This window comes from Girardinichthys multiradiatus, chromosome 23 (genome assembly GCF_021462225.1).
Source record: "Girardinichthys multiradiatus isolate DD_20200921_A chromosome 23, DD_fGirMul_XY1, whole genome shotgun sequence".
NCBI classification, from domain to species: domain Eukaryota; kingdom Metazoa; phylum Chordata; class Actinopteri; order Cyprinodontiformes; family Goodeidae; genus Girardinichthys; species Girardinichthys multiradiatus.
Genome location: NC_061815.1, coordinates 20,142,621 through 20,166,254, shown reverse-complemented (window position 1 = coordinate 20,166,254; position 23,634 = coordinate 20,142,621). Strand labels below are relative to the sequence as shown.

The window sequence follows — 23,634 nt, the reverse complement described above, 5'->3', positions numbered from 1 at the left end:
ATTAATAACATTCTGGATTGACAGAGCACACTCTAGTTGTTCAGTCATACAATTTTTTTTTTTCTCTCACAACACATTCAGAAATTCCACTGAACAGCTTCAATCTTTCCTGCCTGAAATTATCTGCCAGGTTGCTTTTGTTTAGGATAAACATTTTCAGATGTACTCCCCTCCAACAATGGGCTCCATGTGTCTCCCTCATGTATTGGTTTATAAAATGGGATTTGTTTGATGTCTTATTTAGTTTACTGGTATAAAACGGCACAAGAAGTGGAAATAATGCTGAAAAATGTGCTTTGCTCTAAATTAACAGATATTTCAGAAGTTAAAATGACAAATCCTTCAAAAAAGACACAAAAACCATTTTACTGTGGGACAATAAAATACCTGTGTATTTACTACATCAGACTGGTCACAAACAAACCTCTACAGACATTCTACAGGACCTTGAAAAGTCTTCACACCCCTCAACTTTCACATTTTGTCGCCTAACAACCACAAACATCTGAAGTGGAAAGAAAAAGATACATGGTTTTTAAATTTTTTTTACAAATAAAATCTGAAAAGTATGGTGTGCATTTCTATTTGGCCCCCTTTACCGTGGTAGCAGGTAAATATATTCCTGGGCAAGCCATTAGTAAATAGGGTCGACTTGTCTGCGATATAATCTCAGACATAATACAGCTGTTTTGCGGAAAAAATATTTCTCCTTCCACTCTATAGTACAACTGTGAACCACGTTGTGCTTGCCTATCACATGAAATCCCAGTGAAATATATTGATGTCTGTGGCTGTAATGTGATCATATGTAAAACTACAGGAAATGTGAATACTTTAAAACCATTTGATAAGCTGTAATTTTTACAAAAAGATAAAAAAGAATCTCAGGACTCACCACTGGGTTTGGTGCAGGCTCCTAACAGGTTAACCACATTCAGATGATTACCGATGTGAATCAGGATCTTTAACTCCGACATCAAAGCCTTGTGCTCACTGGCCGTGGCTCCATCTATAACACATATACAGTTACTTATTTCAGACGGCCATGTTTTTTCTCTTTGTGCTGTACTTCCATTCAAACCAGCCCGCCTCCCCCATGTTTCTGTGCACTCACAGGGGAAGCACGAACAATTATTTTAACAAGCTTGCAGTGATTTTCTGCAGGTGCGTCTGATTAACACCTGGCTCCGAACGTCCTTTTGAAGCTGTTTACAGCTTCGAACGTATTTCTAAAGCTTCTCCTGGGGTCCTGTAAAAGCTGTGATCCAGGCACGGTTCAAACCAGCCGATATTTCTAGGGAAGCACAAACTTTATGAGCAATCAGCTGTAATTCAAACAGCGACTCCTCTTCAAGCCATGCTTCCTGTTTTTATTTGAAACGCCCGAGTCCTTGCAGCTTTAGGGGAAGTTGTTATAAGACAAAAGAGGATGAGTTAAGGGTTTGCCTGATGAACCACAACAATAAACCTGAGATATTACCAAAGGCTTTCCACAAAGAGGAACATTTCTATAGGAAATTAGTTCCTCAAAGTTGTGGCTCTGTCTGTGGTTCTAGTTTTTAAAGAAGGTACACATACAATCAGTAAATAATTGCTGTATTTAGCACCAAGACCTTTTAAGCACTTAAAGGAGTGACGTAAGATTTCTCTTTATTGCTTGGTTACATAATTTGGTAGACTAAAACAACCAACCCTAACAATATGGAAAGAATCAGGGGAACAAACACAATGACTTACAAGACACCCAGGACGTAATGTCAAAAAGATCTCATTTTAAAAACATGTAAACTAAATACCATCTGCATAGAAACAGAATGCTCAAGTGCAAAAGAGACTTTCAATAACTTTGCAAAACCTTCATTGCACTAAAAACTAATAATACACACAAATCTTTGTTTTACCTGTGGGTTATTAGCGCTGTAGAAAGGAAAAAATGAATAAATATGACTACTTTTATGAGCAATTAATGGGCACATTTTTATTCAAACACCATTCCCTGCAGACATTATCATTCCTCACAGACTATCTGCAGCATCCTAAGTCAAACATCATGTGTAAACCTGGAGGAAAATGTTTTAGGCTCTCAAAGGAAAGGTTGTAGTGGTCATAACTTCCGATCTAGTGCTAGATGCATTTTACTTACATTCATTTTTATTGTCACAATAAACATAAAAGCCTGTAACCAGATGAAGTATGAAAGCTCAGCATGTTATGGAAGGAAAACATCAGCTTATATGTGTTGCTGTAATTCTTTTTATTGTTTGAACACAAGTCCATGCAGAGAAAAGTTAACTATTGTAAGTGAAACATAGCTTATAGTGAAAGTTTGAGAAAACTTGGCATAGCCATGTTTCCAAAATGGGTTAACCATGATAAACCATTTAATTGGAGAACACAAAGTGCCCTAAGGCACATCACGAATCATCTAAGCAGCAGTAGAGGATGTAAAATTGGGAAAGTAAATACAAATATGCAGGCATATTTGGTACCTACTCAACCCAGAATCTCACCTTTCAGCATCTTAACAGCTACCGTGTTTAAACTGTTGCTCTTACTGATGCCGTAGATTGATGCCTCGATTACTTTTCCAAAGGCACCGTGGCCTAAAACTTTTCCTGTGTCAATGAAGCAGAGAAAAATATGTGTACATGTCAAGAGCTATGCAAATGGTCGTGGTACAACATTTGCAAAACAGACAAGGAAGAGAAATTATGATGTTAATTTCAGTGTTAGGTGGAAACATGTTGCCATAAGACTCTGTAGTGAAACAGATGCTTTTCCTTGGGGCGTTTTTAAAAAGCTCTTCTGGAAATGAGCACATTTTTAACATTAGCACTCTACTTGGCAGCTCTGAGCACAGCTGGGTGGGTGTTAAATGCCTTTAGTTATAGATTCAGCAAATGGAAAAATAATTTAGTTTCTCTCATCTATTCATTCACACACACATCCTTCCCTCTGACATGCCTTGTTAACCATCCATCCATTCATCCTTTTGTCCGACATTCCCCAAGCTGCTTACCCAGTCGGAGTCTGTCTCTGGAGATCTCCCACTCTGAAGAGTCATAGGGCAGGTACTCACACTGCTCGTCCAGGGGCACCTCGCCAGGGTCCATTATGATTGACAGATAGCCTGTCTTTATGTCTGCTGGGTTAACCTGCAGTTCACAGAGGGAAGGGACTGATGTAAGGTGAGGAGGTAAGAGGTCAGGGTAGGATAAAGGAGTTTGTCTCACAAAATGTGCCAAAGTAAGCAGAGGGAGAAAGAAAAGTTAGATGGGAAACCTATAAGTAAAGGGAATGTTGTTTCACCAGAAGGCACCAGTCTGTGTTTGTTTGACAGCATCAGGTAGAGTAACACTTAGCAGAGCAAAAAGAGAGGAAGATGTCTTGGGCTGCATACTGACATACAGGCAGCATGTTGTTAGCTGTGGTCTCACAGAGAAGACTGTTTCAGTATCTAAAATTACTAAAGAAACTTCAACATTTCCACAAACTTTAGTAAATTAGCCTCCTACCCCACATAGTGACAGGTGCAAGACCAATGGATATTTGTCTGAAGGCTTACTGACAGTGGTGTACATTAAGACAGGATCCCATTTGTAACAAGGGATCTAAACTGTAAAGGCTTACTGTTACAATATGAAAGAGAGCGTGGTGTTTGCTATACGAGAAGAAAACCTCCGAAAGATTCTGTAGGTTGTTGCTCAGAGAAAGCTCTTTTATGACATTAAGCTGTTAGTCACTGGAACTGTTTATAGTATATAATCAATGAATGTTGATGCTTTTATGTAATTATGGTTTAAATCATCTGCCTCAGAGAGAGAATACCTGTTGGTTTAAGTGCTTTTTATTTTTCTGCCATTTTCTTTTTCTTTAACATTTTGTGGCATGGAGAAGACAAGAAAATATCAGATGGGTAAAAAAAAGTTGATTTAGGTTGGTGATTATTTGAAAAATATGCTCAAAAACACAGTAACTGGGTTCTCTGACATAATGACATTGTAGAACAAAACGGGTTTGAGCCGACAAATATTTTATTTTCAGTCAGGTTTGAGTCACTGATGTCATTCAAGCTGTTGTTGGTTTGCTGTAACTGACTACAAACATCCCTCATGATCTGCAGACACAATCTCTCTTAGCATTTTTTCCGCCGAAAGGGACCGGTTTGGTTCTATGAATGTCACAGCACCGTTGCCATGGTTATTTGGACACATGATGGGTGACTTCCGGCTATTTATACGACTCCATATAAGTATTTAGAGGCGGGGACTGGGCGGTCCAAGTGCTACGTGCAGCTACGTCAAATCTACCGCAAATTGGGACGTATAAAGGCTACGTGTGCGGTGACATGTCTACGCACAGTTTAATGCATCTGAATGTTTTTGTGTGCAGCAAGTTTCAGAATTTCTCCCTACCGCAAACTTTTAGTATGAAAGCTGCTCACTCTTTCGTATATGAGGCCCCTGCTCTTTATCATATTCTACAAATAACATATATCTGACATCAGGTGTATAGAAACGAGATTCCACTATTATTTATTAAACAAATATGACACCAAATAACAGAGATGTGTGTGAAAAACTAAGTACACCCTATTGTGGCATAACTGGAGGTGGAATTGAGGGCTAAACTCAGAGATACTATCTGTCTGACGCATGCCCCAAGCAAACTTCAGTCCACTTCTGGATCAGCAGTGACACATTTATTCTGATCCAAAAGCCAAAGCCTATCTAACAGTGGTCAACAATAAAGTACCAACTAACCACAAACTGACCTGGTCCAAACAACTAGTAAAAGGCACGGCATGACACACATTTAACACAAAATATGACATCCACGGGATCAACCCACTTCCTCATCCATGAATAGCCAATGTGCCAGTAAGCGCTCCATTTATAGCTTGTGATACACACTTCCACATCGACACACCCACTATACAATCCTAACGTTCCAACTTGGTAGGTTTGCTTTATTTGCTATATTTTCTTTTTAAGCCATTCTCTTGTTAATGCAGTGGTGATTTAATGCTGTGTTTGTGGATAAATTATCTGTTGATGGCCCAGTTTGTGCCAAGTTTTAGCTGTCACACAGATGGTTTTGCATTTGATTCCAGAATACTTTGGCATACAGAGGCGTGGAACATGAGGACCTCGGTCCTGTGACTGCAGAACACTTCCAGATCATTACCCCTCCTCCACCATTATTGACAACTGGAGTGAGGTGTTTATGTTCATATGAAATATTTGTGTTTTCACAATCATAAAATCTGTGCAGGTCTCTATGTTTGGGTTGGGAACTAACCCACCTTTATCCTGCACTACATTATTTAGTGTACTGGAACACCTGAGGAAACTGGCTGTACGTCCTTAGTAGCCTGACAGCCAACTAGCCACTCTTTGATCTCTCTGATACTCTGGTATGCTGCCACCTTAAAAAAGCCAAACATCATGCCCTGACCTACAGGCATTCAAACACAGATCAGATAGTCACTGATATCTCTCTCTGGAAAGGGTTACAAAACCATTTGTGAGGCTTTGAGACTCCAGTGAACCACAGTGAGAAAATTTTAGCACCATTTCACAAACAGAACATCATTGTTCCGCCACATGGTCCGGTTGGTACTTTGTTGCTGCAGGACCTTGGCCACTTGCTGTTATTGATGGAAAAATGAAATTCTGCTTTCTAGCAGAAAATCCTGAAGAAGAATGTCCGACCATCACTTGGTGACCTTAAGCTCAAGCATACTTCGATTATGCAACAGGACAATGATCCAGCGCACCAGAGCAAGTCCAGCCCTGAATAGCTTAAATAAGAACAAAACAAGCTAGCTGGTGTGGCCAAGTCAAAGTAAGGACCTAAATCTAATTAGAATGCCATGCTATGACTTTAAATAGGCCTTTCATGCTCAAAATCACTCCAATGTTAAAACTATACTGCAAAGAAGAGTGGGACAACATTCCTCTTCAGTGATCTAAAAGACTCAATGCTGGATACTGCCAAGGGTGGAACAACCAGTTGTTGGACCATTTGTTTGCTGAATATTGGACAATTTGCACGTTGTTGGACGCCACTATGCCTTTCCAACGTCAACGCCCATTTTGTACCGCAGGATAGTCTGTCCTACAAAACCCAGTGGCCACTGCGGCTGATATGACGGGGCCGTCCCAGGTCTGACGTCACAGGAGGCAATATAGGAAGGCGAACGTTTGAAAGAAGCGCTTTCACGTTGGATACCGGACCAACATCTAAAGCATCACTCTCTGGAGAAGAAGAAGTCCCACGTGAAGTCTTCATTTATTCATTTAACTTCCAACTTTCCCCCTCCTCCTCTCTCCCTCTGCTCAGAAGGAAGACTTCAACAAAGTAAAACTTATCCTTTTATTTTTATTTCTTTATTAAGGATAGCTTGGGCGGGATAGAGTAGGAGGTTTTAGTGTGATTAAAGTCGCCATTTAGAGTGTAATGTGTTCTGAATTGTATGTGCATGCCATTGTTTTGAAACTTGCTGGTACTGTCGGAGGCCGCCGTGTCTCGCAAGTGTGTCTTTACCATGCAAACACCTGTGCGCAGGTGCGCTGTGAAACTGGAACGCTATAATAACCTTATGGTGAAAATCAACCATTTTCTTTGTCTTAAACTTCATGTTTTACTGGTTTGCTGCCAAAAGGGTTTATGATCCTTTGTGTGGGCTGAGTTTTACAACCTTGCTGGGGGAAGGTTTATGACTGCCCGTGTCCCGCTGAGCTACACTTTGGGAGGGGTGCACCCAAAGCTCCGTTTTGCCATAATTGCCATAACTGCTGGTTTGACCTCATACACACCCACTGCTGTTTTGTTTTATTTTGTTTAGTTAGATATTTTGCCCTTTTTGTGTAGAACTTTGCATGTATGAGTAGGTGAAGATTATTAAATCGGAAGAGCGGATTGTATCAGGCTGTGATTTAATAAATATTCACATAGATAAAGAGAAGTCGTTTGTGTTTATTTTGTGCAAGAGTGATTCGTCAGTCAAAATAAGGTTAAAGTTCCACACGTTTCGGCAGAAACAATTGATTAAACAGTGACATCTCTGGTAATAGTTATTAATTATTACTGAGTATTTAACGGTTGTAATTATCAAAGGCGTTGAGCCATAATTACAACACCAGAAGACATCTCTGGTTTCTATTCATAAATGAGGATTTTGGTTAAGAAATTATTTTTCTCAAATTAAGATTTTTAATTATAATTATTGATAAATATTAATTAATCAATAATCATAATTCCAATACAGTTTTTGTTTGTTTAGGGGGAAATTACTTTTTCACGTAAGGCCATGTGTTCTTGGATAGCTTTTACTTTCAGTTAAATCTTGATTTTAAAACAGTTTTTTCTGTTTACTCATTAGTACTTAGTTTGATTTTCTGAAGCGTATGTAAGTGTGACAAAAAAGGAGAAACAGAAGAAATTTACAAGCCGTCCTTGTCCAGTCTTTTTCTAACAATACAGTCATGAACATTTAAAATGCCAACTTGGACCTGTAGAATCTAAGAAAAAGGTCCCCTGGTGAATAATATTTACTGTTTCAATGATGGACTTCAAATTGTTTGTAAATCGCATTATAACCCCTCCCTGATGGCCCTTGGTAAAGGCCAAATCATTGTTTTGCATCCAGAAAAAAGAAAACCCAGCGCACTCAAACATATTTTAAAATTAATTTGAGGTTCTCTTCTACGGAGACATTTTGGCTTCTTGAATCATGAATAATGAAACCCTGTAATTATAAACAGCATGTTGTCAGGAAGAATTAAAAGAGACCAACAGGCAGGAATAAATATTCAGACAGAGAAGAAGATGAGTCTTAAACCTCCAGAACCCCCAACTGAGAGAAAGAAACAGCATATTCTTCATGGCTAAGGGCTAAGGTTGTCAGTAGCTCTAATATTAATAATAATAATAATAATAATAAGTTTTGCAGGATTACATTTACAGTTTAATCCCGACAGACATGTTGAAAATCAAAGGCCATTACATTAAAGCCTTTCGGTTTCCCTCACAAACAGAAATATAGAGGGTAAAAAGCGAAGGCTTCTGACCCGTTTCACGTTGCAGAAGATGAGGATGAGCAAGGCCCAGAAGAAAACAGCGATGACTCCTGTCCCGATGAGGATAACTATCTCCACATTGGCCTTGTCGCTTGAACCTTTTCACAAAGAAGAAACAAAAAAGGTACTTTATAGTAGAAAGTATCCCCCCCCCGCACCACATCTGCCCCGTCTCTCTGACATTAAATCTTTTGCTGAAATCAGCGAGCTGAGCAGACTCTTTTCAGGTATTTGTGTTTGAAGCACTTCCAGCAATCCTATTCATTTATTCATTTTGCATACAAAAGGCCCAAGAAGTCAATGACTTTAATTTGATTGTGGAGAGCTGGGCATCAGAGTAAACACAAAACTTCAGCAGTGAAAAGTCTGGGAGTTTAAAAACTGGCACACTCTGTGTGTGAGGCAGAAGCTCGGGGGCAGTGGTGATTTCAGGCTTGAGTGCACTCAAAAGTAATCCAGGTGTGTGTGTGTGTGTGTGTGTGTGTGTGTGTTTGTGTGTGCAGCTGTCTCACCGATGACCCTGACGGCAGCTGAGGAGTGGACACAGCCTCTCTGGTTGCAGGCGGTGCAGGTGTAGAGGCCAGCATCCTCCTCTGTGACCCGCTGGATACTCAGCGTGCGGTTTGAATCCTGCAGCTGGATCCCTGTGGGGTGAATGTAGAATGATTAGTGGCACATGTTTGCACATTCTGTGAAAAACTGTCTTGCTGGAAATCATTCACCTCTCACAGGATTTTCTTGCTTTATAAATATTCTTGTCAGAGGTCTAGACAACCTACACGTCTTAGCGGGCTGTTGGAGCAGATCCAGAGAGTTAGCTGTCACTCACCTACACTGACCGACTCTCCTTCACCTTATTAGAAGAGATTCTTCAGAGGAAAGTAAGTTAGCAGTGTAAGGCTAGCAGTGTTTTTTTTTTTTTTTTTTTTGCATTTTTAATTTCTGAGCAGTAAATCCTGTACAATCCGGTTTTTTGCAGTTGTATTCTTACCTGAACCTTTCCAATTTTGTCATGTTACTACTATAAACGTCAATGTATTCATTGGGATTTTATGTGATAGACGAAATAGTAGTGCATAGTATACTCCCGAAAATGGAAGGAAAATGATACATGTTTTTCAAAATTTTAAATGTGTGGCGCGAATGTTTACTCAGCCCTCCCAGGGTCAATACCCTAAATCACTCAGCTGTAGCTGTTGTAAATATAGGGTTGTTGTCCTGTCACCGTCTTTATTCTTTGCAGGTTCTAGCTGTTTTTTTCAGGATTGCCCATATTTAGCTTCATCCTTCTCCTCATCAACACTGACCAGGTTTTCAGCAACTAGTGAAGAATCCAATTGTCTCATTGACAGTTTCTCTCACTTTAACTGTGGGTCTCTGCAGCTCATCTAGAGTTACCTATTTGCCGCTTCTCTGATTAATGACGTACAGTCTGCCAGTTTAGGCGGACGGTCATGTCTTGGTAGGTTTGCAGCTGTGTCAAATTCTTTCCATTTTCAGCTGATAGATTGAACGACATCCCTGACCTTTCTGCTGTGTTCCTTGGTCTTTATGATGCTATTTGTTTACTAGTATTCTCCAACAAACGTCTGAGGCCTTCACAGAACAGTGAAAACAGAGGCTAAATTACACACAGGTAGAATTACTAACTAGGTGACGTCTGAAGGCAATTTGTTGCACTGGATTTTCTTTAGGATTTCAGAGAAAAGGGGTGAATACAAATGAGTATCACACTTGTCAAACTTTTATCAGTAAAATGTTTTGAAAACATTTACCTTCTATTACCCAATTATGCTGTGCTTTATGTTGGTTTGCATATTATTAAAGAAGTGTGACTGAGAAAAATAGCAACGTTTATTATTTCTGGTATTTTCTGCATTGTTTTTCTAATATTCTGTTACTATATGCATATCATGGAGTAAAGAGGTTGAAGAAGAGATCCATATTCTACCTAATTCATTTCCTCTGGACTGAACGTTTCTGGAGTTTTTTCGCTGTGTATGAGTTTGCACGTGTGCAGTTGCTGACTTGCCAGGTGAGCCTCAGCTCTGTTGGGTAAATGCATTTAGCACCTGTGTAGGTGTGTTTATTCACCTGACATTTGGTGGAGGGGCTGATTGTCTTTAAACCAGGAGAGACGGGGCAGAGGTCTGCCCTCCACGTCACACTCCATCCGCAGAGACTCGGTTATGTTCACCGTCTGGTTGGTGAGGCTGCGCTTGTATCGAGGTGCCTCCAGGGCTGTGAAGGTCAACAGAGATACACGATATCATCCAAACAGTCTGACAGGAGTGAAAAAGGCTAAAGAACATGACAAAACAACAAAAATCCAATTTGTTCTCAAGGTATGGATATAAGGCTATGGAGCAAAACATGAATGAAGCAATTCTGCCTTGAAGTATCTCTATCCTGTTTTCTGTCAGCACATCTCTGACGCATGGCACAGGTGCTCCCTGTGAGATTCTGAGGTGCGTGGGCATTAGTGAGTGTGTGCAATTGTAAGCCTCCAACACGAAAGTCCCAGCTTCTCACTGTTACAACCTTTGTATATTTCCAATACTGAGAGTGAATATGTGTATCATGTGCATCTTCATGTTTGGAACTTTATATTACTCGCCTTTGACAGAGATGTACCGAAATAGGCACTGTTTCTCCTCACTGCGTCTTCCCTGAGCTTTGCACACATAGTGTCCCTCGTCCTGCAGCCGTATGGCCTCCATAGTGAAGTCCAGGACCCAGCTGTTGGAATGCTGCTGGAAGGAGGGCTCCGCCTGCAAAGCCTCAGCATAGTGATGCACGGTGCTGCAGTCCAGCCCCTGAGACTTGCCCTGTTGGTCCTGCAGAGCCTGGGGGTTAAGGCGATACCAGTGCAACTGATCATAGGTGTAGTTGTCAGCACTACAGGACAGGGACACTTTCTCCTGCTCCAGGGGATTCTCAGATGGATGAACAGCCACACTGAAGCCTTCAGGGATGGCTTTGAGGTTGAGAGAAAGGGGACAGTGAGAGGTGCATGGCCAACATTTTCAAATGTGCATTTTATTTATCCAAATTACAACAAAAAAAAGATAAGATATAGAAATGGTTTACCAGTGGCCTGTAGCCATAAAAATGGTCTTTGTTTGAAGCATCTCAGTAAAATGGTGCAGTGAAATGTTATTTGGAAAGCTCACCGAGGGTTACCTGGAGGCTCACTTCACTCTGGGAAGTTTTATTACGACTATTTCTTTGGCATTAAAGTATTTCAGGTAATAACATATACAGGCCCCTCCAAATGTATTCATTGTCTTTGAACTTTTCCACATATATTACAACTAAAAACATCAATGGACCAGCACAAAGTACTACATAATTGTGAAGCTAGAGGAAAAAAACACATTGTTTTCAAAATTCTGTTTCTTTATGAACCAACAACATCTGTTAAAGCAGAATAGCTTCTAAAACAATATCTCAAGCTTCAGAAATCTCAGAGCCCTGTTCACCTAAAAACTGAAAGAGTATTTTTTACAACTGCAAACCTACCTAGACATGACGTCTACCTAAACTAACAGGCTGGGAAAGGATAGCATTAATAATGGAAGAAAATTATAGCTCTGGAGGACCTGCAGAGATTCAACAGACATACCTATGCAAGGTACTCCAGATGTCACCATAACCAGAAAAACTAAAGTTTGATTACTATTTTTTGCCCAACATCATGCTTTTGTTGTATCTTCGGTTTTGGTGATAAAGACATGGTTGTGAATCATAGATTCATATTGTCTGAAAAACCTAGACCATTATCTTTTTTTCCTATAGAAAGGAAAAAAAAAACAGGCAGATCGCGTTAAAGCCAGTTTTAAAAATGACACACCAGCTTTCCAGTTAATGCCTAAAGTATTAGTAAACCCAACATACTCACTGGTTACGTAAAAGTACATCGGAAACTCATCTTTGCCCACTTTGTTTGCAGCAGAGCACTTGTAGATGACCGAAACACTGGCATTGCGTATTTGAAGCCTGCTCACAATCTATTAGGAGAGAAAATAAGACAAAGAGTTGCAAATTTAAAAAGGAAGCACAGTCTGCTGCCATGTGAGCTGGATTTGGACCAGGTTTATTGCTGACTGACCGAAAAAAAGGTGAACTTTATCTGGTGTGACTGAAAGATATAGGATGTTTGTATGTGTGAGCATGAGTATGCATTACTGAGGCTATTTCCTTTAATAGCAGTGGTGTATAAAAGTGCAGTCGTGCAACGCACACACGTGTCTGGATGTGTTTATAACCAATTCCTGGAGGAAGTCTGCAGAGGAAGCCTGTTCTAAATATTTCTGCAGTGGAAATGGCTCTTGACTGGCAAATAAATTTGTTTTGGAGCTCAGAATTTGGACACTTGTATAAAAACTGTAGTATTGAAGGATTGGTCCATATCCATAAATATAAATATAATTGTATTTTGTTGTTCTATTTTAGGAGGAACTTTGTAAATAATATGGACCAATTTGTCTGAAATAAGATGAATAATTTTCTAGATTTTTATCAAATAAATCATGCAATGTAACTATAGAAATTCAAACATAATAGTTGTATATTTCTGAGCAAGCAGGTCAATTCTTAAAGAAAATGCAAGAGTTGTGATGAACCTTCTCCTGATTGTCCATTACTTCAGACGTTTCAACAGATTCGATTTCATTCACAGCGTTTTCTGAGTTAATGTCCTGCCAGTTCTGACAGTCGGCGATCCTGTCGCTCCCGCTCTTCCTGTCTCGTTGGACTCTGGAGGGAAGCACAGACACAACCCATGACATCTCCCCTCATTGACATGTGTAGCAGAGAGTAACCAGCTGGTAAGAATTCAAAAACATCAAATTACATCCTGGCCTTTAAAATTGGGCTTTTTTTTCTCTCTCTTTTTGTTCAAGTTGGAGTTTCATATTAGTCTGTAGATCAATTATCACAGGTTTCCTAGCAACTAATGGACATTAGTTAGCAGAGCTAATGAAACATGAAATGGAATTTCCTTAGCATTCTTGCCCAAAGGCAACTTTAATGCATTAGGAGAAGGTAATGGGATTAAGTTTCACTTTACTGCCTAAATAATTTGCAAAAATACAAGGGCTACCTACACATTTCTAATGATGTTGTAAACAAGTACCATTATATGTATTAGGGCTTCACAATGTATTAAAACTGTATCCTTATCGTCAATATAGTATTGGCACCCATCAGCTTGCCAAAGTTATATTTGGACCATCAGGCAGGCTTGTGCTTCCCTAGATGGCCACTTCCTATTTAAGTTAACTTTAATAGACACATTCAAGCTTGGGCTGAGACACTTTCCTGCAGCTTTGAATTGACTTGTGTAGGGACCGAGTTGACAAGTAGGTGTGACGGGGTGCCTTGAATCCATTTTCAAATAGTAGAAGTATTACGTAGAAAAAAAAACAACTGAGATGTTATGTTCAATATTGTGATGATATTGTTTGTGAGTAACCCACATTTTCCTCCCCTATCTTGTGTTTTTGTCATTACAATGTCCCCACCACTCTACATTAGCTTTAGCACCGCCACTAAATTCAATATGAGGTGCTGCCTTCATGGGCAGTCAACGTCCATCCAACTGTTTAGATATATTATTGGCATAAAGAGTCAAAATGCACTAAAAATATAAGAGCCTACTAAAGCAGTCATTTGCTATGATGATTTGGCATACATTGATATTGCATTGGCTAGTGAGATTCAACTGTGTAGCTCCAGGATGATGGAAGCATACATAAGCTTTTATCTATAATTACATTCTTTAAAAGAGAACTCTTATCGACTGAGAAGATAAACCACACAGAGGGTGCAGACAACACTGTGCTATTAGAAGAGAAAGTGATTATTGAAACAAATGGATTTATTACACCTGATATTGTCATTTTTCAACAGCATTGATTCAATTGCATATTTTTCCCTCTTCATAGTTTTGTGACAGATAACTAAAAGGTAAACCAAATATATAAAACATTGTGTACCAGCAAATGAAAACTATAACTAGGCATTTAATTTGTACTCAAAAATCAAAATTTCCCTGTTCTAAGTGGTAAACAATAACTGTGGTTTGTAGCTCAGTGAATCAGTAGCTACATGTACCTTGTTAGCATGTCTTCTTAGCAATGTTACCTCCTGCTCTGCTGAGGTACATTGAGGTGCAAAGTACGCAGTTCTACTATGGTGTGAAGTACTCCACTGACTGCATTTGGACCATGTCAACCACAAATCTTACAAATAACCTCACTTTGTTTAAGTTGATAAACAACAAACGTTTTGCTAAATGACAGTTTTAGTGTGAAGTCAAGTTTTTATAAGGGCTCTAGATTAACGGACAGCCTTAAAAGTTGTTGCTAACTGTGATCGAACGGCACAATAACAGACCACTATAACTATCACTAGCACTCTTATTTCACCGTCAGATTGACTGGCATTGGGATGAGATTGTTTGATGGTTGGTTTTTCATGGACTTTTCAGCTACAGTCCCATTCAGCACAAAACCAGCTTACTTTTTCCCTGTGCTCTGTGTGTCTAGGCCTTGGTCGGCTCTGAGTTACCGCTACTGTAACTTAGCTGGGCTTCTAAGGTTGAAGGAGCTGCTGACCTCTTCTATGGGGACATTATTATGACTTGTCAGCAAGGTATTGCAAAGCTGTTGGTGAATTACGAAGCAACCAACTTATGACATAGTGGACCTCCGAAGTTTATTTACCTCCCTTTTGGACCAGGACAGTGACTGTTTCCTAGCACTATTATGTACGCAGACACTTTTTAGAGTTTAGTGAAAACCTTACCTTACATTCAATTTCTTAGACAAATTGATAAAGACATTCTTAATGTCACTTCTATTCTAGTGTTTTACATTATGGTGAGGATAGTTGGAGCTAAGTGACTACAGCCTGATGTTTGTTATTTAGATTAAGTGAGAATATCTGTGCAAATTTCAATTACTGTTTTTTTATGTTCTTTTTAAGTTTCATGATCTCCTGAAATACAATATAAACGAAATCTAAAAAACACTGGTTACATCAAATTAAAATTCTTTTTATAAATTCTTTTTTATTTCTTTGAAGATGTTACATTCTCTACCTCTACATTTTATCATTACACAGACATTTATGGCACGTTCTGGTCTCTTGAATTTGGATTTTCATAGTTCCCAGTTGGAACTACAACAAGTACTTTCCCTGAGGTCAGAGTTTTGATTGGGAGAGTCGGAGGTCGCTGAGCAGTCCTGAGTTCAATATCCACTATGGCTGCTGTGAATAAGAAACGCTGTGAAAATCGCAGGTAGAAACTATCTATTAGCACTTCTGACAGTCTGTATCCCCTTAAATTAGAGTACTGTAGCACTGTATAACTTCTAAATGTTAACTTAGAGTTTAAAGGCATAAAATGGTAATAGGTGTATTATCTTGAAAACAATTAGCCAATCTCACATGTTTTCTGACTTGAAACACTATCAACTCATGACATTGATCCTGACTTCTGAAACAAATCAAATGCATCATTAAATCCAATAATAATTATGTTTTCTAGAATAAATGCCATCAGATCATCATAAAATAAAATCCTACCTTGGAAGGTTTGTTTATTTTTGATTAGATGCTAGATATTTGTATAATGACACATTTTATACTTTTTGTCCATTTATGAGTTTTGTCAATATTAAAGATTGGTAGATTGATTGAATGACTTCTTGAACTTCTGTACCAGAAAGGTTCAATAGCTTAGCGGTAGAATGTGCTGAACCTTTAATGACATGGAAATAGCTTGGCACCTTTTAATTCATAGCTTGTGTTGCAAATTAATTCCTGGTAAATCCAGTATTGGTGCTAGGTTCAGCAGCTCATCTAGATAATGAATAGCTTGAATTTCATCATATCAAATCTCTCAGTGGTGAAGGCCTTCTGTCTAACTCGAAACTAAGGTCAAACTATTACTTTATCCAAAACCTTAATTAAAAAGTCTCAACTTCTTGATTTATGTTTGTACAAGAGCCCCCTAACAAACCGCTAATTTCTAAATCATCATAGTGTTGGTAGTTTGGTAGCTCAGTTCAATAGCTGTAGGGATCCGAGACAGGCTCGTGGTTTTTTGACCTTTGAATGTAAAAGGAAATTAAATTCTGATACCCTATAAAAGGTCAAAACATATCAGTCACTGTCCATCAAATGCACCATGCATGAGAAAGAACATAAACTGAGCAGCTTAAGCCTAAGTTTAACAAAACATGCCACTCTTGTGTGTTTCCATGCATCTGAATCTATACTGCCACCAACATTCTGTGCTCATGTCGCAGACTCACATAGAGAGGAGCTGCGATAATGTCAGAAATTAAGCCTAGAAGGGAAAATGGTGGAGGTGTGTTACTATTTGAAGTAGAAGCAGGCACAACACTGTGGCTTACAGAAACAGAAACAAAAATAAATATGGTCTGTCTGGAAAATCCATTATATTATGCTATGCCCTTCAGTGGAGATTAAGGTAGGGGGAAAAAGCCCTGGGCAATGCTTGGTGATAAGTTTGTATGTGCTATAGGGTTTTTCTGTTTCTCTAAGAATATGTGTGTTATATATATCACCATGACAAACTAGAACACACCAGAGTAGTTCAAGGGCCTTTCTGACATGCAAATAAATCAGTTTTATTTATTTATGTTGCATCTGTGCCAAACATATGCTTATTTTGCATAATTTTTAACCAGTCCATCTCCTAAACTGCTTAAAGAGTGTATAAATTAGTTATTTGTAATAATCTATTAAAGACAAAAGTGTTTCTTACAGTCGTTTTTCAGTGCTGTTGACGACGCAGGGCCCCCAGGCTCTCCACTTCCAGCTGATGTTGGGCACAGGGAACCCACTGGCAGTACACTTTAGCGTCTGGCTGCTGCCACTGCGATAAGGACTGGAAGGAGCCGCAGCTTTTTTCTCATAAATCTCTGGGGGAACTGGAGAAAAGGAAAGCTGATCAATAGATCCAGCAGGCCAGCTATAGGGTATAATCACACTGGAAGGAAACAAGAAAATAATAGCCTGAAATGGCTAATCGTTGTACCAACGAGGCTTTTTCTGGCCGATCCCAATTTTCAGTTTTCTTTGAGGTTGGACTTGTCAATTTTAGTTTTGAGTGATTCCTACAGTGTTTTTTTTTTTTTAGAACTATAACAGATAAATGTATAAATTATAACCAGATACAAAATATGAACTTACATTCTGATTTTGAAAGAAAATTTGGGTGAAATAATCAATAAACCTTAAGTCATAATAAAAAAATTATAGCAACTTTACAGGGCTGATATAAGATTTACAAATCCTGGACTTATAAGTTCCTGTTTTAAAATTTTGTAAAGTTTTCAGTCTCTTCATGATTCTGTGATCTTGCTGTCTTTTATGAACTTGAAACCAAACTGAAACCCAAATTTAACCCCAGTCCCAGGAATACAGCCCACTGCTACACATTTTGAAGAAGGTACATACAGTATCTACCATGCTTTTTAACTGAGGGCCATCCGAAAACCCATGTGCATACCATTGACAACAAGCGTGATGTTGAGCCTCCTCGCCAGCAAAGCGGCACTGTTTTTTAACACCACCATGTACAGCCCAGCATCCTCCTGACAAACATCTTTAATCTCCAAAGCGTGGTTAGAGTGCATTCTTATCCTTTTCTTCTTAAACTCTGGCCTCTGGTTCATCAGCACGCCGTCTTTAAACCTGAAAAGGAGACACACACACACAGCTGTTGCGGCACAAAGCATACTGTTGCTCAGGTGCTCTGCCCCCTCAGTTAATCTCTAAATTGCAGTCATGCTAGGCCTAATTATGCTTCTGAAACTATCCTATTGCTTTTGGTGGTGCCACCAAAGTGGCTTATCTTACCATTGCGTTTCAGGTGTGGGAAAGGCAGAGACGTTTAGCTGTAATTTGAATGACGGCTGACCAGCAGTTACCTCCACCACAGGTCCATCTCTGTAGTCCAGGTTGATAAATGGCCTTTCTGGAATTGAAGACATTTTGTTTTTACATAAAGCACTTATTGCTTTAAAAGCTTTGTGTGTGAGTGCCCAACATTCACCTCGGTGGACTTGTTTTTAAATGATTTTAGTGATGTATTCTTGCCACATGCAGTGGTTTAGCAGTGTAAAACACATCTTGGTTTAAAGCTAAGTCTTTTGTTGGCTTTTGTGAATTGTGAAGATTTACGTAAAAAAATATCAATTTGTTTTAGAGGAGATCAATGACGGAACCCTGTTTTTGCTGTTTTCCATCTTGATTGAACTCTTCTTCCATTGCAAGTTTGTAATGTGGACAAGAATTTAAGAAATAATGCAAAATGTTTACATTCACCTAAAGAGTACATGCTTCAATAATTAGAATACTATGAAGAAATGAAATGTAAAATCTACTCATGCAGCCTCACATCAGTAAGATTAAAAAAAGGAATGTGTATTTGAATAAAAGAACAAACTTAGTGTTAGAATTTATATATCCTTCCTAATTTATTATTCTCTGGGTTTCTTTTACCTAGAACCAAGTAAGCGGTAGATTGCAGGGAAAAGCAACACAGTGGTCTGTAGATGTGTAGAAAGCTCACATAAGTTGCCTTATGAATGGAAAAGGGATCCACAAAATATTTAATAAACATTCGTGTTGCATTATCAATGTGCACAGTTTCAATATTGCACAGGACTCCTTTGACACCAATATATAGTAGCTTATTATATTCCAAGTGCCTTGCATGCATGCTAAAAACAAATACGCTGTATACTGCTCTAGAGGCCAGAATGCTAAAACACATGCAAAATGTTAATAAATGACAATAATACAGGCTAATTGCAACTTATTACAATATTCAACAATAATTTCACAATCACATACTCCTCTCACTGTAGTACAAGTACATATATATAAGGTGGTTTTACAGATTCTTTTCTTGCTCTTTCCATTGGCTTATCTAAAAAAGTTTCTCACATGGGTCCAAATGTAAAGAAATTAAGGTAAATTTTCTAGCATTAGGACCTGCCATGACTTTGGGGTATGTGTGTCACTCACAATACACCCCTGTTTTGTATATTCAATGTTTATTTTCTCAAAGCCTGAAAAATTTACTTTTGGCTGTTGCGTCTGGAAGGAGTAAGTTACATTTACTGACATTTTATTTGTAATAATTTTAATAATAACTATTAACTGAATTAATCTGAAAATGGGTCAGAATACCCTGCTGTTGGAGCATCTCAAGCACTCAGCATAGTGAGGTGAGTGAATCGTCATTAACGCAGACAAAGAATCTGCATAGATTAGCATGACATTAAAGTGGACATATCAAGCAAAATCCACTTTTTTAGCCTATAAATACATTTTGTTGTGTACTTGGAGTCTTAGATATCTATATATATTCTGTTTGGGTCATATTTTTCAGTGTGTTCAGTTTTCTCTATCATCTGTTAAGTTTTTCCAATGTTAAGTCACAGTATTTGCTGCGGAACAGCTAAATAAGGCCACGGACTTCCGGCTGATCAGTTTCATGTATCCGCCATATTTATTTCTCGCTGTGAGTTTGTAGTCCCAGCTCAAGTATGCCTACGCTGAAAGAGGATAAGTTTGGTTTTATTGTTGGGTATATTAACCCACACAATTCACAACACTGTCCCCCAGAATCAGAACCTCTTCGAAGTGCCTGGTTAAATTTTATTTTTCATGAAAATGTCCCACATCCGTGGGGAAATTTCTATTTCCCCCCTTCAAGGACGAGTGCCTCCAGCAACCTCCGCCAGTATCAAGAAGGATTTGCTGAAAGACTGATGAAGCAGTCAGTTCCTTCTGTCTATGGAAATGATGGACACAGAAAAACGGTAAGCTGTAAATAATGCTAAAATGACAACAAACTTTATTTTAGACATGAATTTATTGTGCGTTGATTTGACCTCCTGGCCATTGTGTGGATAGCAGTAGCATCGTGGCTTCTGCTTGTTAGTGCGGTGTGCAGCTTTTAGCTCCTTGAGGACAGAACTGTACTACATGTTTTGAATTGTATTATTACATAAACATTTTACATTGTTTTTGCTGTTTTAGTTTTGTTTCTGAGGTACTATATAATTGTTATCAAACTACAACAATGGCGAAACAGGTTAAAGTGGAGCACTTTTTTATCTCGAGGGGGGCGGGGTGTAAAGTGTCTCAGTAACATTTAAAGGGACCGCACCAAAACAAGTTGCTCTCAGATGGACCTCAGAACAGGGGTAAAAGAGAGGCCTGTGGAGCTACTATAACAAGGAATTCAGACCAAAGCCTTGCAGTTCCACTTTATATAGACCACAACTGAATGATTTAAGTGTAAAAAGGAAGGATTTAACAGCAAGATATGTCCCCTTTAAGTAATAATAATATCGGCTCATGGCTATGACATTTGAGCATAATTTCCCAGCACTAGTGCTTGTGTTCTGCGTATTATAGCGCCTCTTAAGACGTAATGCTCATTTTTAGGCATGTGCAAAACAATATGCCAGCTTCCTGATCAAATTGTATATACTACAGTATACAGTTGAGACAACATGTTGTCTCACTGTAATACTATTCAACTTTCTCAAGTCCTGTCTTGCTTAAAGAAATTCTCAGAGTTGCTAGCATGTCTGTAGAGTAATTGTTTCAGGTATTTTTCACAGATTGTCAAAGTTGCTGTGAGAATTTGGAAGTCCTCAAATAATATATCAAGTTGTGGTAGTAATCTGTTCTGTTTTGCTCACCGTGAACAATGACTTGAGTCTGTAGGATTTCTGTTGCTTCCATGCTGGAAACATTGCAGATGTACGGTCCAGTGTCTGTGACATTCACACGGTGGATGGTCAGGACCTGAACTGCCTCCGTGGCATGAGACAGAGCTTCTCGTTGGGGCTTAGTCTCCACCCAGCTGTTCATCTGGTAAGGATAATCAGACTGTGGGTATTATTAGGCACCAGCTGAAACATTTAGCTCCTGACCATAACATCGGCTGGATACCTGTTTACCGGGATAGGACCACTGGATGTCCACCCCGGCATTGAACTCCACCATCGCTGTGCAGTTCAGGGTGAGAGACTCCCCCACCATTAATTCTACCGGCTCCTCAGGAAACAGCTTGACTTCGTAAATCTTACTTCCTGTCCGGGAAAAAAAAAAAAAAAAGTGGGAGTGAGACAGCAAAAGGGTCACTGTGACATCGTCAGCAGCTTTTTTCCTTCATTCTTGCAGGCACCGAGGAATTAACTTTCCTCTGGACCAGAGAACCCATCCTACTATAAAATGACAGTCTGTCACAACTTTGCACCATTTTCATTCATCTGTCAAGCTGCTTCTGGGAGAAATCAAAGTAGAATATAGCGAGGTCTAAATTAAAAGGAAAAGAGGAAAGCCGAGAAAGCTTTGGACACTGGCCAGTGAGGCTGATATAGAACCCATCTCTTTTGGCAGTCAGCGGAAATGACGCTGATGTCTGTGCAATACACTGTGATTGCTTGATTGTTTGAAACATCCCATTAGTGCTCAAAGTGAAGGTTCTCCTCTGACTGATGCAGCTATTATGTTTGGCTGGCAGCAGCGGGGTATGACTTTCCTTTCCACCTCTGAAGACAGAGGTGAATGATCTCCCACTCCAGAGCAAAAAGCCTCAGGCCAGGGTCCTCAAAGTTCACTCGTAATATGAGGGAATTTCAGTAAAAGGTTCATCAAGTCAGATTTCTAAAATGTGATACTGACTCACATTTCTTTCTTTGTCTTTATTTCTATCACATTCTGTGGCTGTAATGGCTTGTGTCCCACTTGGAGAAAGTCTCTGGGGAAATGGCATGATTCAATAAAAACGTTGACATTTTCTCAATTATGACATTATTAGGTGACTCATTGCCACAAAAAGCAATTGTGTAACTAGGCAGTAGGTCTTAGAACCACCTCTGAGTTCCCATCTAATTTGTCTTTAAACAGGAACAGACCATGGCGTTTCTGTTGAAGCTGAGTATGAACACAAGTCATTGCAAATATATGGTATATTAGTCATGAGTCAGTTATTAGTCTTAACATACCAAGGTTTTAAAAAGTTGTGGCTTTGAAACAACTCAGATTTTATCTTTACTGTTTCCAGATAAGAGATCATCCACATATGGCAATTACAGAAAAGTGCCTCTTTTGTAATAAAGTGATTTTAAAATTACCTTTCTGCTTTGATAAACATTGACTAGGCTGACTGTGATTTATTTATGTTAATACAATTCATACGTCAGTCATTTTCTACCGCTTATTCCATAGTGGGTCACGGGGGAGCTGGTGCCTATCTCCAGCAGTCTATGGGGGAAAGGCAGGGTACACCCTGGACAGGTCACCAGTCCATTGCAGGGCAACACACAAACAACCATGCACACACTCATTCATACACCTAAGGGCAATTTAGAGAGACCAATTAACCTAACAGGCATGTCTTTGGACTGTGGGAGGAAGCCAGACTTCCCGGTGAGAACCCACGCATGCACGGGGAGAACATGCAAACTATTTTTATTAATCACTGTATCAAACTCTTCTGGACAAAATAAACTATTTGGCTTCATTGCATATTTGTGGTATAGATAAAATGACAAATACTGCTATTTACATGGTATTTAAACATGGTATTTTTTACATTGCCAGACTAAGGATGTCCTAACAGTCCATGCCTAAGTGCAGTATATTTTTACCTGTAGTATGGATGAAGTAGTTGTCAGAGGAGTATTGTTTGCCTTCCAGTGTGACTAGGCATGCTACAATAACCATTGGTGCACTGTCAATGACATATCTGGGAAAGGACCAGCCTTGCTTGTTGTCCCACTTCATCCCACTGGTCTCCAGAGGTCCTGAATACTGTCGATGAAAATAGGAAAAAAGGTGATTTGACAGCTCTAATGTTTAAACACTTGACAGGTTGAACGTGTAACACAAAAGGTAAGAGCAAACCGAGTGGAGAGTGACATTCAGATCAGGAATCGTAACCAGACATGGCACTATGACGTGCGTGGCGAAGCGAGTGATGAAAATGGTCTCCAGGTTGTCACTGGATTCTCCTCTCATGAGGAAGGGCTGCAAAGGATCTGGATGCAGACAGAAACATGGAGCTGTTTAAAGCTGCTTGACACCAGCTGGGGTAATGGCAGCTATTACTGGGGTAACTTTGTGAACGAATACGCACATCTCTGCAGGCCTGATAATGTACCACCCTGCGGACAGGCTGTATATGGAGGTTATCATGATTACCAGTGGCTCAGTCTATTTCCATCCAGCACATAGCATTAAGAACTGACATTACATGCCAGCTGAGAGACAGGCAGTCCAAGGGTTTAGTCCTCCTGCTACAGTTTCACTCCAAGCTGTCAATTGTAGGAAAATAGCTTCGCCATTTTGCTCTTTTTACCATCTCACTCAAAGCAACAGAAAGTGTTTCGGAGGACATCACAGCTATCATGTCACCAGTTTACACTGCATCAACATCTACTATTCCCATGACATGATAGCCCAATATAACAAAACAAAAAAT

The 23,634-nt window shown here is 39.3% G+C and overlaps 1 protein-coding gene across 1 annotated transcript in view; it reads right to left on the bottom strand.

Annotated features, from left to right (window-relative positions):
- flt4 (fms related receptor tyrosine kinase 4) overlaps positions 1–23,634 on the bottom strand; it is a 64,623-nt gene that overhangs the window by 7,976 nt on the left and 33,013 nt on the right. The window contains exons 4-19 of the mRNA XM_047353251.1: positions 23,058–23,191; positions 22,802–22,964; positions 21,099–21,238; positions 20,846–21,017; positions 17,982–18,099; positions 17,632–17,816; positions 16,885–17,050; positions 12,710–12,842; positions 11,986–12,094; positions 10,702–11,061; positions 10,179–10,325; positions 8,597–8,728; positions 8,076–8,182; positions 3,020–3,155; positions 2,511–2,615; positions 896–1,009 (exon numbers count right to left, since the gene is read on the bottom strand). Coding sequence (XP_047209207.1) covers positions 896–1,009; positions 2,511–2,615; positions 3,020–3,155; positions 8,076–8,182; positions 8,597–8,728; positions 10,179–10,325; positions 10,702–11,061; positions 11,986–12,094; positions 12,710–12,842; positions 16,885–17,050; positions 17,632–17,816; positions 17,982–18,099; positions 20,846–21,017; positions 21,099–21,238; positions 22,802–22,964; positions 23,058–23,191 — 2,421 coding nt within the window. The remainder of the gene's footprint in view (positions 1–895; positions 1,010–2,510; positions 2,616–3,019; positions 3,156–8,075; positions 8,183–8,596; positions 8,729–10,178; positions 10,326–10,701; positions 11,062–11,985; positions 12,095–12,709; positions 12,843–16,884; positions 17,051–17,631; positions 17,817–17,981; positions 18,100–20,845; positions 21,018–21,098; positions 21,239–22,801; positions 22,965–23,057; positions 23,192–23,634) is intronic.